Source organism: Rhea americana, unplaced genomic scaffold, assembly GCF_003343005.1.
Source record: "Rhea americana isolate MKP2758 unplaced genomic scaffold, rheAme1 scaffold_174, whole genome shotgun sequence".
Classification (NCBI taxonomy): domain Eukaryota; kingdom Metazoa; phylum Chordata; class Aves; order Rheiformes; family Rheidae; genus Rhea; species Rhea americana.
The window spans coordinates 146988-166794 of NW_028185861.1; the positions used below are offsets into that span (position 1 = coordinate 146988).

General features: G+C 36.3%; 1 protein-coding gene across 1 annotated transcript in view; it reads left to right on the forward strand.

Annotated features, from left to right (window-relative positions):
* The window catches only part of NAALADL2 (N-acetylated alpha-linked acidic dipeptidase like 2), a 217548-nt gene that overhangs the window by 136039 nt on the left and 61702 nt on the right, over positions 1-19807 (forward strand). Inside the window, exon 9 of the mRNA XM_085301193.1 lies at positions 1045-1140. Within this exon, the coding sequence (XP_085157319.1) occupies positions 1045-1140 (96 nt within the window). The remainder of the gene's footprint in view (positions 1-1044; positions 1141-19807) is intronic.

Here is a 19807-nt window from a genome sequence, read left to right on the forward strand (position 1 = left end):
GAAGTGCTCATAACCAGCAGATTATAAAATGGCACGATAGGCATGTGCTTGCATGTCCTCRCACTGATCTCTGAAATAATTGTGGCCATAGTTTGTGTGCTGCTGAACTCGCTGATGTTGGTGAACAGTAAGTGTATTTATGCTCATCAGACGGAGCACCTCAGTCCACCAAGGTGCACTTCTACAGYGATTTTTGTATCTCAGCACTGATAAGATGGGCACTAGGTTCCTAGCTGTTCCAAGATGGGCAATTCTGGCCATGCCTAGAAGACAAAATTACAGGCAGTTGGTGATGCTTTCAGGACTTAATATTGATGTAGGGAAAACCTTTCTTCTTAGTTTTGTTTGTGGACTGTTAAACCAGGTTCAGGAAGGTAGGTTCAAAWTTATTCCCATATTAGATAACTTGTGCACCTTTGAGGTTTGGGTTTYGGGTTTGTTTTGCTGCTTTTAGTACACACCTAGATATTGATTAGTTTGTTTCCTTATGACAGCGAGTATGCAGCCTGACTGGTTGCTTTCTTATGGCACAAGAAAAGATGAAAATCTTGAACAAATAATACCTTATGTTGTCTGGTATTAAAARGAGGTCAGGATAAGCTTTTAGGGAGTTGACAAAAGTCCTAAATTGTGTAGATGGTATTACTATTTACAGAAATAGGATGAYTGTAGAAGATAAAAGCATATACTGTGATTATTGTGTTTATATGTCTTCTGAAGGCTAAATTGTAACTCATTTAATAAACTATCTGATTTTTGCCTAGAACAGAATGAAATACATGCAGTTTTTTTTGTTGTTGTTGTTCCTCTAGGCAAAATTCTTTGCTACTTTATGAAATGTAGGTGCGAAGACAACAGTTTTTGGTTCCTCTTTTGGAGACTTGGAATGAGTTAATTATGTCAGTGAAAGAAAGTCTGATGATCAGACTTTTAAAGCTTTAAAATATTTTGAAGACTTTTGAATCTCTGAACAAAATCCAGTAAGCATTTGAAGAAACAAATGCATGTGTAATCCTAAAATGCTTCTTATTTTTTTTTTCACAGAATTCTAGCTTTCTCTTTGAAGCTCTCTTTCCTGTGCATACAACAAAAACTGAAGAGCTGGATCCATCTTTCAGATTGCATGAGACCATTGCTAAGGTAAAAGAATGGAGATACCTCATTTACATGTACTTTCTTTCACCTGGACACATCTGAATTTGTGAATCATACAAATTTTGAATTTTGAAATTATTTYTTTTCTGTGAGTGAGTGTTTTGTAGTTAAAAGTTGTGTAGGTTTTTCCATTTAAATTGYGAGCATTCTTTACAGCTACTTTGATCAATTTGCATAGTCAAAAAACTTCTGTGTATATATTCTTCATTTTATGTGGTTCTGCTTCGTGTTAAATTATATTTTGCACAGCTGACATTAAGCTTGAGTTATTGGGATGAGTGTGGGGCATTGAGCTCCGCATGATAGCAGGACGTAGCAATTTTGTTGTCGGTTTTGACGGTGAAGAATGGGGTTGAGGGCTCTCTGAGGGCACCTTCACGTGCACAGATGCTGAGTTTTGTGAGCTGTCACGGTGTGCTCACACAGATGGAAGTGGCTGCTATCCCAGGATGCTATAATGTGGTCCACAGAGAGGAGGCACCCAAAATTGATGTGTTCTGACTCCCCTTTCATTGCCCAAATGTAATATTCCTTCCATGTTTTTTATTAGTACAATCAAAATACCTCCTCTCTCTGAGGTACTCTTTCTTCACTGTATCAACTCAGTAAGCCCTGGCTCTAGGACGATACAAAACAACAGATGAGTTAAACTGTGGATTCATATGCTTCATATAGTCAGGATGTATTATAAACCAGAAATATGCAGACTCATGAATTGATTTCTTTGTGTATTTGGATTTTTTTTTTCTTTTTTTTTTGAAAAGCAGCTGCTATTGAAACACTTATTTTGGCAACAAAAATAAGAAGCTCAGCAGTGTGCAAATTTAGCAAGATGGACAAGCATTATGTAACGAGATTCTTGGTTTAGAAAAAAACCTCAAAACCGGAAGTAGTATATATTCTTATACATGTTTTTGTTTTCTTTGACAGTTAAGGGAACAGTTAGAAGAGAATAGACTTTTCTGAAGGTTCTTTAATGGAATAGGTGGTTGTTAAGCCATSCTTGATGCCAAAGTGACTGAAGAGGACATTTCCATATTTCTTTAATTAAGGGAAGTGTGTATGTGATTAGTTACTTCATAATTAATGTGTAGTTTTATAATTAGTGTGTGATGGACTATATGTATTCTGAAGAGTGAAGAGTGACTAAGCCAACCATTTTCTTTGCTTTCTCGTGCAAGATGGGCTTTTCTTTGTACCACCTTTATCCTAGTGTTAGAGTTTGTCATCTATTTCAATCTGAAATCACTTTCTTTGGGTGAATGTCCAGAAATGTATGTAATATTCTATATGAGGCCTTAACACAGCCTCCTTCAGCATCATTTATTCTTTCATATACCTGTTGGGAATACCTTGTCAAATACATTTTATACGGTAGTACTGAAAACTATATGCCATTGGTGACTGAGTCACTCTTGGATTGACTAATTCAGCCAAGCCTTTTTCTTCTGAAATTTCCGTCGGATGAGCCCTTGCTTTAAAGCAGAAACTGTTGCTTTAAGTACCTAAGAATGTGACCTTGCAGTCTGCATTACTGTTTTATCCTATTTCTGTTTCTCCAGTACTGAGGATCGTTCAGTCCTCACAGGAGGATCCTAGCACGGGAGATGAAATATAACTTTAAAAAAGAAAATGGAATAGGGATAAAGGAGCGGTATTAGCTGGGGGAAATGTATGTTTTCAGCTGAGATCTGAAAATAGAAAAAAACATGTCTAAAATAGATACTGTAGAAGGCAGCTATAACTGGATGAACATTATAGTGGCTAATAAAATACCATCTCAGAGACCTTCTGTCGTGAATTTCCCTAGCTAATTCAGATATGCATCAGAGRATTAAACTAAAACATTAAGATTTTTCCTAGTAGACTTGGATTGATCCTGTTGCCTTATGCATTACAGTGTTATACAACCTCACTGATGTTACATTATAACCAGTTAAATTGTTTACACTCCTTTCCTGATCTTTTAAATAAAATGTTTATTTTTAAAGTATTTTTTTCATAACAAGAAGTTTTATAATACTTTTTTTTAGCAGTTGCATAAACTCGCTTTCAACAAAAGATTATGAAAATAATACTTGGGTGGCAGCAGAGTCTTTTGGAGGTGGTGGAATCCCTCAAGCTGTTTTACTAATCACAAATCTGAGTTTTTCACTGAATGCCAGATTTATGCCTGGGGTGATACGTCACATCACTTTCTTTTTGGACAGACTCTCTTCTTTCAGGACTACATTTGATACTAGCGGCTGCATRTTAGTGCTGCATTAGTAGTCAGAATTCCTAAAGAGTCATCTTAGTCAAATCTGGCAGCTATTTCAGAAATTTTCATTTCCTATACTGTCTCTGACTACACCATTTTATAGGCAACCTAAAAGTTGTTGTTGTGATTTTTTTTTATTCTTTAATTCTGTTCAGTTACTGTGGAAAAAGAGAAAATACTTTAAGATTTAAACAGAGACATAAAATTTTGAAAGGAAATATTAAATCATKTATATAGTCTTTCAGAGCACTAATGTATTGCATGACATTTAGGATAAACTGTGTGCTTGGGACATGTGAATGTAAAGAATAGCAGGGAAAAGGGTAAGTTAGGACCAGAAATAATAACATGAGAAGTTGAATATCAGAAGAATTTATTTAGATCAAATTACTCCTAATCAGATTTTTTTTTAATGTTTCCACTCAGAAATGTATTTCCATGCATATGTGTTACATTTAAAAATTCTCTAAGAGAAAATAYGGAGCTGTGTGAAGATCATACAGCAGTAATTTGGGTACTGGTAGAGTATTGGCGATTTGCCATGGCACTGATGGAGGCGAGTAAATGACAGATGTGAACAGGCTTTCTGAATTTTCTCTCTTTAAATATAGATTGGCAAGACTTGTTTCAGAAACAGGCACAGACAGCAGCCCAGAAGACCATTAAACCCGCATAGGATGTTCTTCACTGTGTGCCTTTGTTCTGCCGTGTTTTTGTACCTGGCATTTTGTAAGCACAAGGACTGAAAGATGAAGTGCCATTTAGCAAAGAACTATTAATGACTAGCATTCTAGGGTTCTAGGATTAAAAAATAATGCTTGGGACCAATTCCATCATACCAAATGTCTACTTGCGTGTTACTGTTCGCAGATTAGAAAATTGGAATTTTGAGTGGATGTGCATCTTAGACTTTCTTCCACAAATCTGTATCATTATCTATATCAGTAGTAGAGTCTTTAAGTTCACTTTTCTCTGAGAAGGAATCTGTGCTTAACTAGTCGTTCATCAGTACTTGTTTAGAGTGTGCTTTGCTGCCCTTCCCGGGAAGGGTATGTAAGAAGAAGAAGAAAAAAATGGGAGATTGAAATAAAGAAACAACAGAGAGACTACTGCACAGAGAAAGGAACAGTGGAGGAGAGATAGCTATAGCATCCGGTTAACATTGAGAAAATAATAAAAGCCAAAAGAAAATATGTTTTGGAAGAAAAATAAAAATTTGACTTTTTTTTAGAAATGAGGAGTGGGAAGAAGTAAAAAGGAAATATATTGATATTAAAAACAATGTTTACTATTTTAATTTTTTTCCTAATTTTCATTGACCAGGCTTTACATTCAATAACAGAACAAGAAACAGCTAGAATGGTTTAGAGGTACTGTGCATGTGCTGAAATTGCTCTAGGCAACAGCTTCGAATGTACATGATGACTTTTCGTGCTTGGACCTTCTCATGATGTATTTATAATCCTCTCCATTATCAAAAGAACATATTTGTCTAGATATTACAGTTAGAGAAGAAGGGAAGGCAAGAACATATTTATCTAGATAATAATTACAGTTAGGGAAGAAGGGAAGGCAAGAAAGTGCTTTTGAAAAAGTAACTTTTAGTTGCAGAAGCTCTTGTGTTTTTTGGATCACTTACTAGTTTGGAGAAGAACAAAACCTTTCTGTATGTGTATATATAGGGGTGTGTGTGCATYATTTCCATGTTCTCTTTACCCTGCAGACACACTGATTTTAGTGTGATCTCTTTCAGGGCAGAAAAAGCTTAATGACATTTTAGTCCTATGAAAAGAAAAAACACCTATCAGTTGACTTCTGATGGATAGGTCTAATCTACTAAAAGAAAGGAAATTTGAGTCACATGGAGATACAGCTGTTTTTAAACAATACCTGTTCTGCTGTTTTCTAGTTTGGATCAATTATCCATGGTTAGTATATGAGTACTAATAGAATTCAAAGTATTATACTGTGTGCATGGATGAGACATGAGGCTTGGTGGAATGACATTTTTGGTTCTATTATAAAGTTTATTATAAATTATAAAATTATAGAATATTTTTTGTGTTTAGCAATTACTGTGCATGCCTGATGGTTTTCCCTGAGCTGGTATAGTTAAAAGTAAATAAAAGATGTACATTTTTATTTGAGTGAAAGAGGAAGAATTGGATGAAAATATAGACACGTTATATCTCCTGACATTGTGTCTTTGAAAATAGAGTTTTGTTGACTTTTATGGAAAAAAACACTTTTTGTGGACCTGAAAGTTGCAAAAGCAAATTGTATTYACGAGGCTATAGAAATTCTGATGCTGTTCTATGAACACCTGGGAAACTTTAGTGCAGCTTACAGTTTAAATCATCAAGACTTAGTTTCCTATTGTAGTCTCTAAAGTGAAAATAAYACTTGCATAGACTTGTTAAAGGCAAATTGTTATATAGTTAACCAAGCATTGTTAATGCTATTCCTTACTCTCAAATCTTCGTATTTTTGTTGTGGTACAGCTGCTATCAACTGGTTTTATTCTTGAACTGATATGTTTCTGAAGCTCCCCTTTTTCCCCCATGGGGGATGTAACATGGACAAATTCCTTTTCTTTGAATTTTATTATGTATTTGTGTATGAACTCAGTTGCCAAAATAAAGATTTATGTTGATTATATATATTATGTCATATAATTATTTTACTGTTTTTCTAATACATTAGTTTCAAGTAGTTACACTTTCCTGAAGAGGTATGTTGCACGCTTACTTTCCTTTACAGTTTATAAGCACATGATTTTTGAAAATAAGCCTGTCAAGCACTTTTTTATTTAAGCTGAAGTTAATCATCAAAATTGACCTTCACCGAATCGAGCATGTTAAAAGTACTTTGTTACCTAAAATGAATAGAATAAATAGCTAGGTTTGTGGCAATTATACTAAAGTAAGAGGCAGACTGATGTTGCKTTAAAGTTGGATATACCCATACTGTACAGTGTCAGGTGACTCATGCTTCTTTATGTTGGCCTTGAAATTGTGGCAGATAGCAGTAAAGTTTCTTAGAGACTATTAAAAGCAACGTCAATAGTTCAGACAGTATGGCATTTTGGTTCAAAGATGATTCTTGGCACAGTCAGATTATATTTTCTGGTTAGTCATGAAGTGGTAAGAAGAAGCAGTTTTGCACACTGGAATCTGAAGGTAAACGTGAACCTCAATACGCGTACTGTCTGCAGATCGGTGGATCTAATGGATCTAATTTAGCTCACTGCCGCAGCAAATCTGAGCTGTTTTCTCCACTGCTAAGAGACCTATGCCAGTTTGTAATGGGTGAGAATATCCTTCCTCTGCCACACTTCTCCCTTTTTTTTTTTTTTTTTTTAATACAAGATACCATCTGTTGTTTGATTATTGGCAAAGAGATGCTTAGAAAATGCTTCAAAAATTTGCTATCTTTCTGAGAGTTACAGGTCCCCTAAAAGCTTCATCCGAAGTGTGTGCTGGGATGATCTACTTTTGTCACATTAGACAAATGCGAATGTTTTAAGTTCCTGTAACACATGCTCTTCCATACCATCTTCCCTTCCTTCCTTCAAGTTGTTCACTGTTACTTAGTAAAATAACAAAATTAAGCCTGGCAAAGCCACAGTGTCTTAATGCGTACAAGAAAACAAACAAACAAAAAAAGTAAATAGCTTRGATTTTAATGTCAAGTTTGTCCAGCTTCCTCCATCTCTCATGCATACGTTTTGGCAGTAATTTCATAACACAACTTGGCAGATTTCTCCATTCAGTTAATCAGTCAGGTCAGGACCTTGGCATGACACTCGAAACAACTGTCTGGCAGTAGATTTTTGTAGCTGCGAGTGTCAGAGTTAGCTTGTCYCTAGATGTTACACTTTTCAGCTGGAAGTCACTGCTGCTCAGCAGGTACATGCCAGCTGACCATGTGTATGCTGCACTGCAATTGCAATTAAAACAGATTATCTTAATTGCTTTAAAAATTTTATTTTTTTCCAAAAAGATATTTCACACACACTAATTGATTTTATGTTAAAAGACATAAATATAATAAAAGATGGCTGTGAAGATATTGTAGAACTGAAATATCTAAAGAMAGAATTGAAATATGTGAAGAAAGTGAATGTTAGGAGAGTATTAGCTATTACCAAACTTCTTGTAAATTGATGAAAATAGTGAAGAAAAGGTTTGCTTGAGGTCTTTATATATATGTGTGTATGTATGTATATATATTAGATATGGATAAAACCAGTTCATCAAAGCTACCTGATTTTAGAAGAAAGTTGTGTTACTTCTTGTTTGATATAGAATCATAGAATCAGTAAGGTTGGAAGGGACCTCTGGAGATCATCTAGTCCAACCTCCCTGCTCAGCAGGGTCACCTRGAGCATGTTAGACRGGGTTGCATCCAGCTAGGCYTTGAATATCTCCASAGAAGGAGACTCCACAACCTCTCTGGGCAACCTGTTCCAGTGCTATATGTATGTTCCAGTGCTATATATATATATATATGCCCTATACCCTCTGGAGTAGGAATAGCCTCACTAGATTAGAGCAAAAGTCMATTTCATATAGGAGTCTGTCACTTGTAGTGACAAATATCAGATTCTTTGGGGGTAATTACACAAAAACTAGGGAAGCATAGCATGATACTTTTTCCAGCATACTTTATCCAGTATACTATCCCACTTTCTGTCACTTGTCAGTACAACATTTCTTAAGCTCTTAATTATGCTTTTGAGCAGTTTTCCGATCCATGCTGTATAAACTTACCTGTGCCCTTTTGAATTCATTTGCATTCTGACCTCCGTAACATCCCATGGCAACAAGCCGCACAGTATAGTTTTTGTTATAGATAAGTCATTCCTGCCTAATATTTTCTATTACCTTTTTCCTTTTTTCATTTCTATAGTGTCTCATTTCCTTCAGGGTAATGAGAAGTTTATACCATATTCGAAGTATTGGAGTGCTGTGGATCCATTGAGCACAATGATATTTTCTTTTTTTCCATATATATTACCTTGTGTTTTTCAACACCAAACCTGCTGTTTTCAGTCCAGTACTCAAATATTGTGAGTTCTATATCAAATAGGGCACAGAGAATGAGAGTCTTTCAGTCCTGCCCAGTGTTCAGTTTGATGAAACTTCCTTGTCACTATGTATCACTTGCTCTCTGCTTTTTTTGAAGTTGGTGGAACAGTTTTTGCTGCTTTTGGCAGGAAATGATTGGAAGCCCTTTATCTCTCTGGGGTAAATAGGGTTTAATGAATTTGTGAATGATTTCATACTGAATAACAATAAAAAGATTTCAACATAATTTTTAATGTGAGATTTTGTGTAAGATCGAATGATCAGCTAAGTATGACTTATACAGGCTGAACAGTGTAGCTACTTTTAATCTCATGAACATTTTGAAAAGAAAGAGATTCCTGAATATGGCAGATAAAATGAATGAGAAACGGATACCTATTAAGGAGAAGGGTTTTTTTGCATCAAAGCGGAAGTCGGGTGAAACTTCATTGTCATTGAATATTAACTCAGGAAAATATTTGTTATTCTTCAGTAATTTTCATCACCATTATTCAGCAATTTGCCTCATAGTGTTTCATTGTAGCTCAATTGGAGGAATTACCAGTAACTTTGGAAATACTTTTGAGTTATACTTAACAGGGTAACCTAATAAGACTTCGGGATTACATAGTTCTGAAGGCTTTTCTGGTATTCCTGCGGTAGGCAGTACCACTGGAGCCGCTTACCGGCTTATCAGGCTTGGAATAATAATACTCTTTGACTGGTCCTTGCCAATGTAATCAAAGTGTTGAAAGGTATGCCAGAAGCGACACAATAGACTTTAGGATGAGCTGTGGCTACTGACAGCAAAGTCTTGAGAAAATTACTGGTGATGCTGATTAGTCTATACTCTGATTATGTGCTGCATAAACTAGAAGTAACTATAATAATACAAAGAACTTCTAAAATTAAATCAAAAACCAATAGAGAGGGTYATTTTCATTTGTAGGGGAAATACCTTTGGGTTTTTGTATGACATGCTGTAGTAGTTCCAATACTTTTTAAATATAAGCACTTTCAAGATGATGACAGGTATTTTCTTGAAGTAAATAAAATGAAAAGCACTGGACTGCAAGACTGTTGGTAAATGAAACTCGCCTTTTAAGCACAACCTGGGCTACAGCACATGAATTTTGATTTGAAGAATTCTCTGCTAACAGGAACCAACTATTCTTTTCTTTTGAAGCATTGACAGGATAAATATTGCCACGTACCCATTCTCTGTTTCCATTGTTTCTCTAATCCAAGGATAGGGAATGCCCATTTATGTTGGAAATGCAGTGATCTTGGTATGTTTGATTGTTCCTTTTGTGTACTCCTGCTGAAGTAAAAATCTGTAGTCTGATGCATGCTACCTGTGCTGAATATTTTGGTATTATATTCCATTTCCTCTTCCTGCATGATATCTGTAAGTGAATTATTTTTGGGGCCTTTTAAAACTAAGTATGAATATATAAATATAACTGCTTTATGAGACTGGCATGAATTACTGAATACTAGATTTATGCAATTTAAGTTTGTACAGCATATCTGAATTACTAGAAAAGTGCCAAAACCCTTACAAACACAAAGACTGAGAGGGCATATTTTGAAAAAAGTAGAAATAATAGTGTAAAGTGTGACATAGTGAATAGTATGAATAAGAGTAATGCTGTTTTCTGCCAGAGTTTAAAACCAAAACAAAATCTCATTGTCGTCAACCAGCTGGAAATTTCTGTGCCTTTCATTCAATCATCTGTTGTATTTTTGGCAGGGATGCAATTTTTCCTAATATCAAGTACCCTTTCAGAAACTGCGCAGCACTTCTATGTTGCAGAGTTTTACCAGAAACATTTCTGCCAGCGCATTATTATCGGCGTAGCTATTTCAGCCAAGTTCATTCGCATTCACGTGTCTGCACTGCAGCATGCCCTTTTGGTATCAGATTGTACTGGGAAACGCTGTGTGGCATCGTGCTTGGGTGGCCTCTGCGTCAAGGCAGCTATTTCCATTGAAGTATCTTCCTTTTTCATTTAAAAAATTTCCTCTGTGTGAAAATAGGGGATTTGGCAGAGCTGTTCAAGATTTCTAAATAGGAGGCACAGAACATTGGTCCAGRGTTACTGCACGTGTGCAGAGGTGCTTGTATGGTGCGCACAGAACACATCTGTTRTAATCAGAAAGCAGAAGTCTGGTGCGTCCAAACTAAGTGCCTGCGAAGCCAAGTGCAATAAAATCTTTCTSTTTGACAAGCCCAGGCAGATACATGGCAGCCTTTCCCTGCATCACTGTGTGTGGCGTGCTAACAAAGTCTTTGCAGAATGTCGTGACTTCCCTCATGAAAATGGGGCACTTGGGAGTGTCAGCTTCTACAGCTAAGGTCTGAAGTTAACTTTCTTTAGTGATCTCTTGCTTTTCTTACCATTTTAAAAATTCCATCCCWCACACCAGTCTTTCCCATCATTTATCAGTCTCTTTATCATCATAACTCCAAAGACTTGAGTTCTGCACAGTCCAGCAGAGCTCTTATGTCTTTTTAAAGAGAGGTCATGTTAACAATTTTGTATTTGTAAAGCCTAAGAAGTTACCACCGCATCAGGACYGCAGACAGGAGTATTGAAGAGGGTAGGTGATAAAGGTAGCAAATGAAATCAAACCACAACAAGAACGGCAGGTCTGGGCGTTGAAAGCAAGCACCAGGTTCTGGGACCAAATTAGTGTGCATATTTGGGATAACCTGCTGTTGATACAGTTTTTAGATGTGGATCATCTGCAGTAGCATTTGGATGCTCTGTTACAAATTCAAGCCTGAGAAATGGCAGGATTTCTTGGTACAACTCTTGATTTTTGTTTGTTCTTCCACAACTGGCAGCAATTTATGGTTCACCTACAGTAAGGTGCTSTAGCAGGCAAATTTTGTTACTAAAACTTGATGACGTAGGCTCAGCGTAATGGTTCAATTGCCAAATAGTCTCTTTATAAGTTAAATTACTTGCTTTCCTTTACTGATCAACCTCTCCTTTACTGTTTCTGAGCATCTTACTGGTATTTTATGGTCTAATGGGATCTGAGATGCGCAAAGCAGAAYTGTTCTCTGAGATGACAGTCTGAGTTCACACAAAGACAAACTTGTCTGAATTTTTTGGCAAAGAAGCATAGTAATATTTCACTGGAAWGGTTTGATTTAGCACATATTCTCTTAAGCACACAAGTGAGAATTTTTGTTTTACCGTTAGCCTTCTTGCATGAAAGAACATATAATCCAGTTCAAGCAGTGGGTAAATACAAACCTGCAGAAAACTCCCTTCTGACAATGTGTATTTTATTCTGTAGCTATTGTCAGCAGCAATAAAAACAAGAGCGAATCTGGTGATATAAACTAGTACTGTAACTTTGAGGATGCTGTATAAATTGTGGTTGAACAGGAAAGTAGCAGCATTCAAAGAACCTGTCTGGGGATTTTCTCGGGATTAGGTGTAAAGAGGCAACTTCCCTGGCAAAAACATGAAGTGTTCTGACAGACAGTCATACCGCATTTGATCAGACAATGTGTGCTCTATCCATTCTAACCTAGTTAGAGTAGATACGCTTAGAATTTTTCAGTAGTTTTTCTGTTCCTAAAAGCAAATATCCTCAAGGACTATTGCACTTCATATCTGAACTCTGAGGGATAAAGACTAAATAATAAAAATGAGTTGAAAAAGCAGAACCCCTGATAGAGATGAAATGAACCAAGTTCAGCAGCCAACATCATTTCACTTAGTTTTCTCAGATACTAAAAAAAAACAACAAAAATTTTTCTGCATCTTTCCTGCTGTTGACTCTTTCAGAACAGACAAGAACTGTTTATAATTGACATTTGTTCATGAAATTATGGAAAGATGTCATGACTAGAGCATTTCAAGACTGTTTCTGAGGTTCTTCCATGGGCTGCTGGTACTTAGTATGCTTTCAGCTTGGAGAGCTCTGACATCTATGAGAATATCAGAGTATTTAGAAGGCTGTGGCTCCAGTAAATAAGCTGAACGCACCTGAAAACACAGCYGTCATTAGTGGCGTGATTTGTGTACTGTTCCCATGTTTCGTCTGAGTATGGTTCTAACTTTCCTRTTCTTTGACTGCCGGGAGAGGTTTAAATCTAAATTCCCTAAGGCTGGACCAATACCTTACAGGTTACTTCTATTCACTTTCCAATGTTACAGGAAGCCTGTTTCTTTTTAAACCTGTACAGTTCCTGGTACCTCTTTGAAGCATACGTGTTATTACTTGCTCTTGCGATTTGTCTGGCAGCTGTCAGCAATAGAGGAAAAATCATTGTGTCATTTTTCAAGCTACAGGTGCAATTTAAGCAGAGTAAGCAAACACATGCCAATTCCGTTTAATCCAATCAAAACACAAGTTAACTATGTAATTGTAAATGCACACAAATCATTTAAAATCTTATGAAAAAACCCGAGACTGTTGTTGCTTGTACATCTTGTGAAAGCCATTCTTTACTTCAGAGTACAGCAGTTTAAATAAAGGAAGACAAGGCGGGAATGAGAGGATGTACATCGTTCTTTTCCCCTTTTGCTACAGGACAGAATGGGATGCTGTGGTTCAAAATTTGTACTTGCGGTAACTGAGCAACTCCTTATCACCTGACTTGAGCATTAGCCCACAGAATCAGGTTGATTTGTCTGAGGCTGTACACAAAACTCCCTCTTYCAGGGGAATTATATTCATATTAGACAAGAAGTCAAATCCAGAGAATCCTTTCCCCAGAGCGTGGCTCTTAGGTTTCCTAAGTTTCTTCTAAGAATAATGTAGTAATGGCTTTTATTAATGTTAGTATTATCTGATTTACTTATGAGAGAAGATGAGATAAAGTTGGTGTAACTTAAGTATCTGSTTAAGTGCTTTATTAATGAGATATGGAAAATATTTGGTTAAATACTATGGAAGAATTAATTCATTTTGCAAAATCTTACAAATAACTTGCAGAAAATGTATTTTCTCTTAAGATCCCTGGGATCTTAAGTATATGTATATTTGTTCATTGTTTATTTGAGACTATACTTACAGCTTAATTTGATATATATTTGTATGATGTGTTATTGAGTATCTGAGGAGTTTTTTTTTTTAATTCCATGACATAACTAGCAATGCATCAGAGCTTTAGAGATGCTGAAGTTCCCTGAATAAATTCAGTCCTCTATTTAAAATAGACTTTGAAAAGAGTTTARTTTCCTTAAGGAACTTTAAAATGTCACTTTTTCCCCAAGAGGCTTAGCCCAGTCCACAATGGTCTAAATCTTGTCTTTAAAGCGTSAGCGCCTATTATAGGTGTTGTTAGGTGTTAGCACCTAAATGATAGCTGAGAGCTATTCTAGAATCCCCCTCTTGGTGCTGGGCATTTGTTGGAACTATAGCCCTACAGAGAGGAGTATAAAACTGAAATGAAATATCTATACAGTGGATAAGAAGAACTGTGTGTCCTGGAAAAGAGCTCCTCRGAGCTGACCCGTTGTGCCCTGAATCGGAGGATGCTCACAGCGACATAGGAGTTAATATTAAGTGTGACTAAAAGTTCTGCTCTTTCCTTGAGTGTGGGAGCCCTGAACAAGGGCTGTATTTACCGGAGAAGGCTCTTTGAGATATGGAGTTCAAACTCCACTGCAAAGCACAGACACTCTAAGAATTACCTTTGTTGTACATCAACCTTGTTTAACGTAAAAACAAACACACACACACAAGAATTTGTATGTTGTTGGAGGTAGGAATGTCACATAGTGCACRAAACAGTAGGACACAAAAACATGCTACTCTTTTTTGGTTGCTCTGTTTCCAGGCTCACTGAATCTTAGTTTTTTTGCAGCATCTTCAATGTYAGGAATGTATGCTGCATGCACCTAGACACTGCAGCCTGAACCTTATAATGTATTTTGAGGTAGTGGAAATTACAGATTCATGTCCTTCAAGCTACAGAAAGAAACAAACTGGTGTCTGATAACCTCTGGGAAAATGCGCTGATGTGTAGAGTGTTAAATAAAGTCATCAATCTCTCTTTGAGGGGTTGTGTTTTAACAAGGATACGATTGCAAAAAGGTTTTCTTAGGCAAGCCTATCTTTCAGAGCTGCTCCAAGAAACTTTTAGCCAGAAGACAGCCCAGACCAGAGTAATTCTGGATATAAACACAACACAAAACTGAATGTGTGTAGGAAACTGTGACTTTAAAAAGGGGGACATGTCATAAATATATATGTCCTCCAAGTTACAGAGGAGGAATTATTTTGGATTGTAGTTCTGGGATGTTCTATTTAGGTGCAAAATGTTGACCTTAGTTTGGACTGGTTTATGTCTGTCAGAGGAGTGGGATCTTGCCCAAAGCTCATTTTGAAGTGCCAGACAGATATTAGTTGTGACTCACATATTAGTATGCTCCTTCTACTGTCATTCCTCAATTAATATTCATAAAGATGACTTTTATATTTTGTTAAAGACTTGTAGGAATCCGTGTAATKCAGAGTGTTTTAAAACTTAAACATTGAATATAAATGTCATTTATCATGTCTGGAATATATGTCATAATTTAAATCAGTGTGAATAATAATGACACATCATGATTCATGTGAAGCTGAATGGTAAGTTCTCATAGCAGCAGTTCAGCAGATCACAGTGCAGTGCAGCCGTGTGGATAACTACCCTGTCAGCAGCATAAAGAAATAGGCAAAGATTCCARTTAAAATTCTTGCTTTGTGTTTCCTGTTTCAGGACCTCAGGYTCTTCACAGCAAAGATTCATTTTTAAAATTAGTAATACCTTCTTCCTGTACGTTTTTCGGYTTCCTCATTATTTCTGCATTGCCTGAACTACTTCATTATCTGTAGAGTAAATGTCCAGTGATGTCCATGATGTGACATGTCCAATAATGTCACTGTCATTTTCCCTACCAGTAAAGTGTAAAGGTGGCCTTATCAGTTGTATTCTTCTTGAAAGAATATGTGTTGGCTTGTTTTAAAAGCTGCTGGGACGTTCCATCACCAGGGAGAGTTCCTCTTCGTAAATAAGTCTCTCTTACTGTGCATTGGAAGTTAAATACTTGGAGATATTTTCTTGTCTGTCACCTCTCGACTAAKTTCTGGTGAAGTCATCCTGATTCTTGCTAGTGTAAATCAGGGGAGACGGGGAGACTAAGGCCCCATTAAAATTTTGTGAAGGACTGGTTTTGGTTTTGTCATTAAACGTAATCTGGTTGCTTAAAGTGGTATAACAGCATTATACCACTAAAAAAAAAAAAAACAAAAACAAAATAAAACTCCCCCAAATTGATGAGTCAAGAAAAAATATAAGGTAAAGGTATTAATGAAACCCCAGGAAGAATGTCTTGTTCAGTATCAGGACAGCTTCTTGTTTATTGATCTGTTTTGATTAGGCGCGTGGTCACTAACAATAAAAATCACTGCTATTTTATGATACACTCTAGTATTAAAGCAACTAAGATGACACCGATTAACATTAGACAAAGGATAAGCAATTAACCTTAAAACGAGAACTATGAAGTGAATATACGTGTCTTATAGAGTCAATGTGACTTGAAAGATCCTGTATCAGAAATCAGGAACACTTAAGGTAACAAGAAGATTTTTTCTTCTTATTTCAGTAGATGCAAAGGAAGAGACCATATTTGAATAATTGCAGAGGGTTTGCTTTTGCAATCTTTTAAGACCTTTGAGAAGAGAAGGGTAATGCGAAGCAAGCATTAAAGCAGTGATTCCAAATAGGGAATTCTGTCCATCTTCTCCTTTTTCACCTCTGTGGGCGTGAGAGTAGATTACAGTTCCATAGTGCAACAAAAGCAGTTAATCCTCTGCCTCACTCAGTAAGTGATAATCACATCCAAAGACCTTTTTCTAGGCGTGTAGTTCAGGAAAGCAAAATCCATCTTCTTGAGCAGATTTCTGCTGAAGAAACTTCAGTTTCTAATGACTATGTGGGGCTTTCCAGTTGTCAAAGTCACTGTAGATAACAGTACCCTGTTCGGATAGCAGGGAGGGAGGCAGGGACAAAAACTATGGGCTTGTAGTGGTCCGTTTTATCTCTAGGAGTTAGAAGTTCAAGCATGATCTTTTCCATCTCAAGAAAACAGTTTTCAGCCCATATGTTAGTAGAATGTGCCTGAGATCTAGACGACCAACAGGACTGATTACCCCATCAATCAGCAGCTCCCTGGTCCGGGGGCTGAGTCTGTTTGTGGTGTGATTGGGGATCTCACCGTTCTTTCCTTCAAGGTTCCTTCCCACTGCAGTTCAGGTAAGTTCAGAAATCTTTTCTAATGCTTTTTTTAATTTGCAGAGAGCAAAAATGTGTTGACTCCTTTCATCTGTTTTTTGGCTAATCTATTAACTGCTTTCAAATTTGTTAATGTATGATCAGGTATAATCTGAGGCAATCTACCCATAAAACCAAAGTAATACAAAAGATAAACTTTTCATACAATGAGTTTATTTCACAGTCTGGAAGACAAAAGTTATGCCAATACCTGTTTTCTCTTCCATGGGTMATATATATACAACCTCTTTTTTCTATATAGAACACATTTCTGTGTTTTCTTTTTAGCATATATATAAACCCATTTATCCGAAAATGAAGGTTTATAATTTTTCAAAGACAGCAAAGACAGTGGTGACATCTTTTGATAGAAACATGGCTGAAGAACTTTATTTTAATGTTTGTTGAAGGAAAGTACAGCTGCTGTAGCTATCTGTCTCCAGATACCCTTTTCTTTCCCTTTGTCAGAAAACCTTCCAGGGAGAGTTTAGTGTTAAGGACATATAATGATATACTAACTGTACGAACTAGTGTGCTATGTCACATAAGGAGTTAATGTTTACATTTAAACTGTGGTCTCATGTTCTAGTTTTTCTTTATAATAGGAATTTTTGAACCATTATCTGTAAGTTGTTAAAATCAGTGCTAAAAGAGTGTCTAATTAAAATCATTATTTCTCCCCCAAAATAACGAGCCAATAGACTGCAGAGATTTATCTTTCAAAATGACTATTTCAAAATAAGAAAGATGCACAAAAATTGTTTTGGAGAAATAGAGCAGTATTTTCCGGTCTGTTGTAGGCTTTACTGATTTAAAATGAATACRATTGTGAATATGATTATGTAAAAGTAGAAATAAAGTTTTATTGTTAACCTTATTTTAAGAAATGTGTGTCCTAAACTATGCTTCCTTTGAAGCATCGTCAATGAAAAAGTAGTGGCTGGGGTAGGTACATGGTACTTCTTGAYCTTCAAGGAGTTCTCAGCAGATGAAGGAACCAGCCCATTTATTTTGCTGCTTAGATACATGAGTGGTATGTGTATGTGGGTTACGCATGTGCGTATACTGTTGGAAAAACTTGTGCCATTTCTAGAGAGAAAGTTCTACTTAATCAGTTTCAAATTACTACAGATAAGCAATAAAATAATCTCTTTTACACCTATCAGATGCAATGCATCAACATTTACATGCTTACATCTTTGAGAAGACCGAGGCTTTGAGAGCGGAACATGTACTTTCTTGTGACTAAATAGTTCTAATTAATCCTGAGCGATGAAATAGCAATACTCCGGTATCAGACCGATGTGGATGACATTAAGACTCTTTGCTTTGAACTTCATGATTGACTATAAGTTTCTTTCTGATTAGATTTGATGAATACTTTCTGTGATCTACCTGCTGTCAGTATCTTCCATCATTGCAGAATTCCCACCTTTCTCTTTGATGGGCCAGCTACTTGCAGCTTTCATTACTTGGGTAATGAAACTGGCAGTATGTAAATGAATACTGACACAATTCATTGGTATCTGTTGTAGATAAGGAGAGTAAATTGCCCAGAGATCATAGCCTGTCCAGCCACTTATCTCACACTTGCCTGGACAGACAGAATAGCATGGCTCATCCATCAAAAATCATGATGAAAGCTCAGTGGAAATTTGAAACATACAGTATATAGGAAACTGAGAGCATTGTGATCAAGGTAAGATGAACATTGACATGTATTGTGGCTGGTATAAGTCAGTGTTTTGAGAAATGAGTTCTTATTTCAAACTTTTGATTAAAGTAGGAATAAAAATAGCATACAAATTGGCTTTAATCCTTTTAAAGTGGATGTGACAGTTAGAGCAAACAAGTGTGACTTGTTCCTGTAGATGAAGCTCCTTTTCTGATCCTTTGCATTGTATCAGCATTCTATTTTTTAATTTGGAGTGAGGCAGCCTTACAGATGTCRTTTGATATTGGATAACTATTCTGAAGTGCTGATATTTAAATAGCTCAACTCTGGGTGAAAAATTGGGCAGTGACTCTCAAAAGTATGCTTTCTTTATTGATTATGAGCCCCATTTTTGTTGTAAAAAAAAGACTGAAAAAAGACTGAAGTTTCTCATGATTACTTTCTTTTTMATGACAAAAATATTGTCTGTCAGACTGCCACAAAAATATTATTGTTTTTTAATTTGCACTAAGGAATTTTACCTTTTTTGTCAAAGCCCTTAGTTGGTAAAATCATACTTTTACTGACTTAATTGAATTATGTATACACATACACACTTCACAAAATCCAAATACTTCTACAGACAAATTAAGTTAGAAATGTTACTGAGGATTGTTTACTCAATTATGTTTCCTGTATCTTTTTATTTTTGTAAGAAATTATTGGTGTAAGAGGAATATTTTTTAATTTAAAAATAGTAAATCCGGAAAAGCTCAACTTTCTAGCCCAACATACTTAGTTTTACAATTTATGGACTGTTTTTATCGCAACTTTTGAAATATCCAAGGAAAGAAACAAAAATTCACTAACTTCAGCTTGGATAACTGTATTGTGGCAATACTCTCATACTAGGATTTTTAGTGCTTATTTTTTTAAAAAGTGCTTTTAGAAAGCAAATATAAAGCTTGAACAAAAGAAAAGATAGGTTTTTTTTTTCTGTGTGAGTTGTTTTCTTGGTGTATCTTTTGCAAATTTTTTAAAAATAAACCAGAGCTGCCAAAGAACTGGGAGGACCTGGATTACCRTAAGGTGCATGAATCTGTACTCCGCAGTTCTGTGTTTTCTCGTATGACATACGCCGCTTGTTTCAACAAGCAGCACACACACAACGAACCAGTCTGGGCTGTGTTTTATAGCACCAGTATATCACCAGCAGCATTCTTGCTGTTGGCAGCACTTGATCACTACCTGCTGCGGCAAAAGCAGGATTGCTAAAACACCGTGTATTTTTCACACGCTCCAATGATCAGCTTTCCCTTTCGCATCCCGGCTCGGTAGACTCGGGGGTAAACTCGGCTTATGTATGTACTCACACTTCC